The sequence below is a fragment of the Sapajus apella genome, unplaced genomic scaffold (assembly GCF_009761245.1).
Source record: "Sapajus apella isolate SASKATOON/1434 unplaced genomic scaffold, GSC_monkey_1.0 scaffold4620, whole genome shotgun sequence".
In the NCBI taxonomy this organism is placed as follows: domain Eukaryota; kingdom Metazoa; phylum Chordata; class Mammalia; order Primates; family Cebidae; genus Sapajus; species Sapajus apella.
Window position 1 is genome coordinate 1,045 of NW_022441546.1, and position 3,162 is coordinate 4,206.

General features: G+C 60.3%; 1 protein-coding gene across 1 annotated transcript; it reads right to left on the reverse strand.

The window, feature by feature from the left end:
• Positions 1-9: 9 nt before the first annotated feature.
• LOC116547775 (far upstream element-binding protein 2-like) lies at positions 10-2,903 on the reverse strand. The gene is given in 7 exon segments (XM_032273604.1): positions 10-797; positions 800-977; positions 979-1,365; positions 1,367-1,690; positions 2,048-2,146; positions 2,269-2,400; positions 2,402-2,903. Coding segments are annotated over 7 exon segments (1,701 nt in total). The 5' UTR covers positions 2,618-2,903; the 3' UTR covers positions 10-432.
• Positions 2,904-3,162: the final 259 nt, after the last annotated feature.

Here is a 3,162-nt window from a genome sequence, read left to right on the forward strand (position 1 = left end):
AAGAGGGCCGAGGGTGGGAGAAAATGAATTGCTTTATCCTCAGAGAGGCAGGTTCAGGAAGGCTGGGGGGTGAAGAATAGAGACTTTTTAATATATATATATAATTTTATAAGTTCTGCTTTGTTCTTTGTGTTTTTTAATTTAAAGGTTTTTTTTTTTTTTGCAGAGATTTAGATCTCGCTATCTTCTCTGGCTGGCTCAACATGAAGGATACCAATTTTGAAAGAAAAGACATGTGAGACACAGAACGGGCGAGAGAGTGAGGGACCGGCACGCCCCCAAGCCCCCCACCCCACGTGCCGCGAGGGCTCCCCGATACTCCCCCTGGCAGCCATCGCTCTCTCGCCAAACAAAACAGAAGCCCCCAAACAGAACAAAATGGAAAAAAAAATAAAGATTTTTCACAGATGAAGAAGTTCACATTCATTCGATTCATTGAGCCTGCTGCTGTCCCTGCTGTGTGGGCGGTGGCTGGGGGCCGCCAGGACCTGGGGTCTGTCCGTAGTAAGCGGCCTGCTGTCTGTAATATTCTGCCCAGGCGGCACTGTAGTCTGGCTGGGAGCCTGGTGGAGCTCCTGGACCCCCTCCAGTGGCCACTTGCGCCTGCTTCTTGTAGTACTCCTCCCAGGCCTTCGTGTAGTCCTGCTGCGGGGGTGCTCCGGGCTGTTGGGGCTGCTGGCCGATCTTTTTGTAATACTCTTCCCAGGCCTTAGTGTACTCCGACTGGCCGGTGGGTGGGGGCTGAGGGGGCTCACCCTGAGCGGGTGGGGCCGCGCGGGCCGGCGCAGGGCCAGGGACGGGCCCGGGGGCTGCTGGTAGTAGTGTGAGTAGTAGGCGGCCCACGCGGCGTTGGGGTCCGCGGCCGCTGCAGCTGCTTTGCTTGGGTCATGAGGAGCAGGCGGTTGCCACTGGGGGTAAGTATTGCCCCAGCCCTGGGGTGGGTACTGGTGAGAAGGGAGACCCCCGGCATGCGGGGGGAGCCCCAGGTGGCCCCTGGTTGAAGGGTCCAGGGTTGAAGGGCCCCATTGGGCCAGCAGGGCCTGGGCCCCCTGGGCCTGGTCCAACTGGGCAGAGGGGACCCTCGATCTTTTCCTCGAGAAGCTGCTTGGCATGGTCGATCTGCTGGGGCGAACCCCGGATGATAAACAACTTGAAGTTGGGGTCCCCGTTGGGTGGCAGCTGCCGGGAGATCTCCACGAAGGCTCCCGTCTGCTGGTTTATGGCTTTCACGTTCTCGCCACCTCGGCCGATGACCAGACCACACTTGTGAGTGGGGATGGAGAAGGTCATCTCCCCGCCAGGGGGGCCCCAGTTGCCTTGGCCCCTTCCTCGGCCCCGGCCCCCCGGGGGCATGCCTGGACCCCCCCAGAGGACCTGGGGGACCACTTCTGAGGCTCTGGAGGAGGTCGTTGATGATCCGGGCCGCGTGCTCACACCTGTCTGGGGGCCCCATTATATGAGCAATCTTCTCAGGCCCTGTCCCATCGTCTTGCTTGAACTGTATCCGCACGCAAGCGTCATTCTGGATCTTCTTGATCATCTCTCCGCTCCGGCCAATGACCACGCCGACAGAATGCCTGGGCACTGGCACATCGATGCCCCCGCCAATCCGAGATCCATACTCATTCCGGTCCCCAAAGCCGCCTTGGTCACGTTCCCGGAGGATGTCCATCACCATCTCACAGGCTTGCTGCAAACACATAGGCGGCAGCCCCCATAGGTGAGCCCTCAGCTAGGGATCCACGAACCCTGGCTGAGCCCAGCACAGCACCCTACTGAGCTCTCCACCTGCCACTTTAATGCACAGACACTGCAAGCAGCCCCGTTTCCAGGTAAGAAAGTGGAAAATCAGAGATGAGGCCGCTGGCTCACACACACATAGCTGGGAGACAGTTCAGGGCCGCCTTCCGAGCCAGCGCACTTGCAAGTCTCACCATGTTACAACCATGCACATACCTCTCTGGCCGAATGCAGATCCCAGGCCACTGGGCCTACCAACCTGCCCACGCTACTCTGGAACCCCACCACTACTGCAGAGCATGCTCACCTGCACTTTGTATGGATCCCCAATGATCCGAAGAGGTTTGTCCACGTTTGTATTCTGAGATCCATCCTGAATTAAGATCATCTTCACTCCAGCACGTTCCTTTACAACCAAGGTTAACCATTAGTGCTGGGCTCTCCCAGGACTTCCTGGGCTGCTGTGGTAGTGGTGGTGGTGGTGAGGGGCATGTGGATGCAGAGGAAGCCACCCGGCACTGCCCTCACCTGTAGCTGCTTAATGGTCTCCCCGCCCTTGCCGATGACCAGGCCGGCCTTGCCCGCAGGGATCATGATCTCCTGCACGGTGCCATTCTGGCCCCCGTTGGCGTTGTCGTGGAACTGTCCTGGGGGACCCCCCACGACCCTGAGACACAATGTCGTCCAGCATCATCTTCGCTTTCTGGACAGATTCTGGGGCTCCTGTCAAGGACACACTGCGCTCGGGTAGGCCACCGCTGTCTGGAGAAATCTGTACTTTGCAGCCCGAATCCTGTTGGATTTTATTAATTTGTTCACCTCCTCTGCCAATGATCAGGCCCACCATGCCGTCTGGGACCCTGTACTCTTCTGTCATTGAAGTCCTTGGGGGAGGATGGATGGGTCCAAGTTGAGAACTGATTGAGTCTTCCTGGGAAGCCAGCTTCTTGCTCTCCAGTTGATCTCCATCTTCCAACTGTCTCTTTTGGCCCCCAAAACCAAAATCAGGAGTGCTGTTATTCACTGTCGTGGCAGCATCGCCTCCAATTTTGGCTGCGATTTGGCGGGCCCGCTGCACCGCGTCGGCGAACGCCTCCTTGCGGATTCCTGGGCCGCCTCCTCCCGGCGGCTGAGAGGGGCCCCCAGCCGACCCCCCGCCCGGGCCGCCGCCGCCGCCCCGGTCCCCCGCGCCTGGCGGGCCCGGCAGAGGGCCTCCCCCGGCGCCCCCGGCTCCCCCGCCCCCGCCGGCGGGCGGTGGCGGCCCGGGCCGGGGTCCTCCCGTGCTGTAGTCTGACGTGGCGCGGCGGGGCCGGGCCTGGCGCGGAGGCTGAAGCTGAGGAGGCGGCGGCGGCGGCGGCTCAACGCGGGAACAAGGCCTCGCTCCACACAGCCGCCGAGCACTCTGGGAACCCACCATTTTCA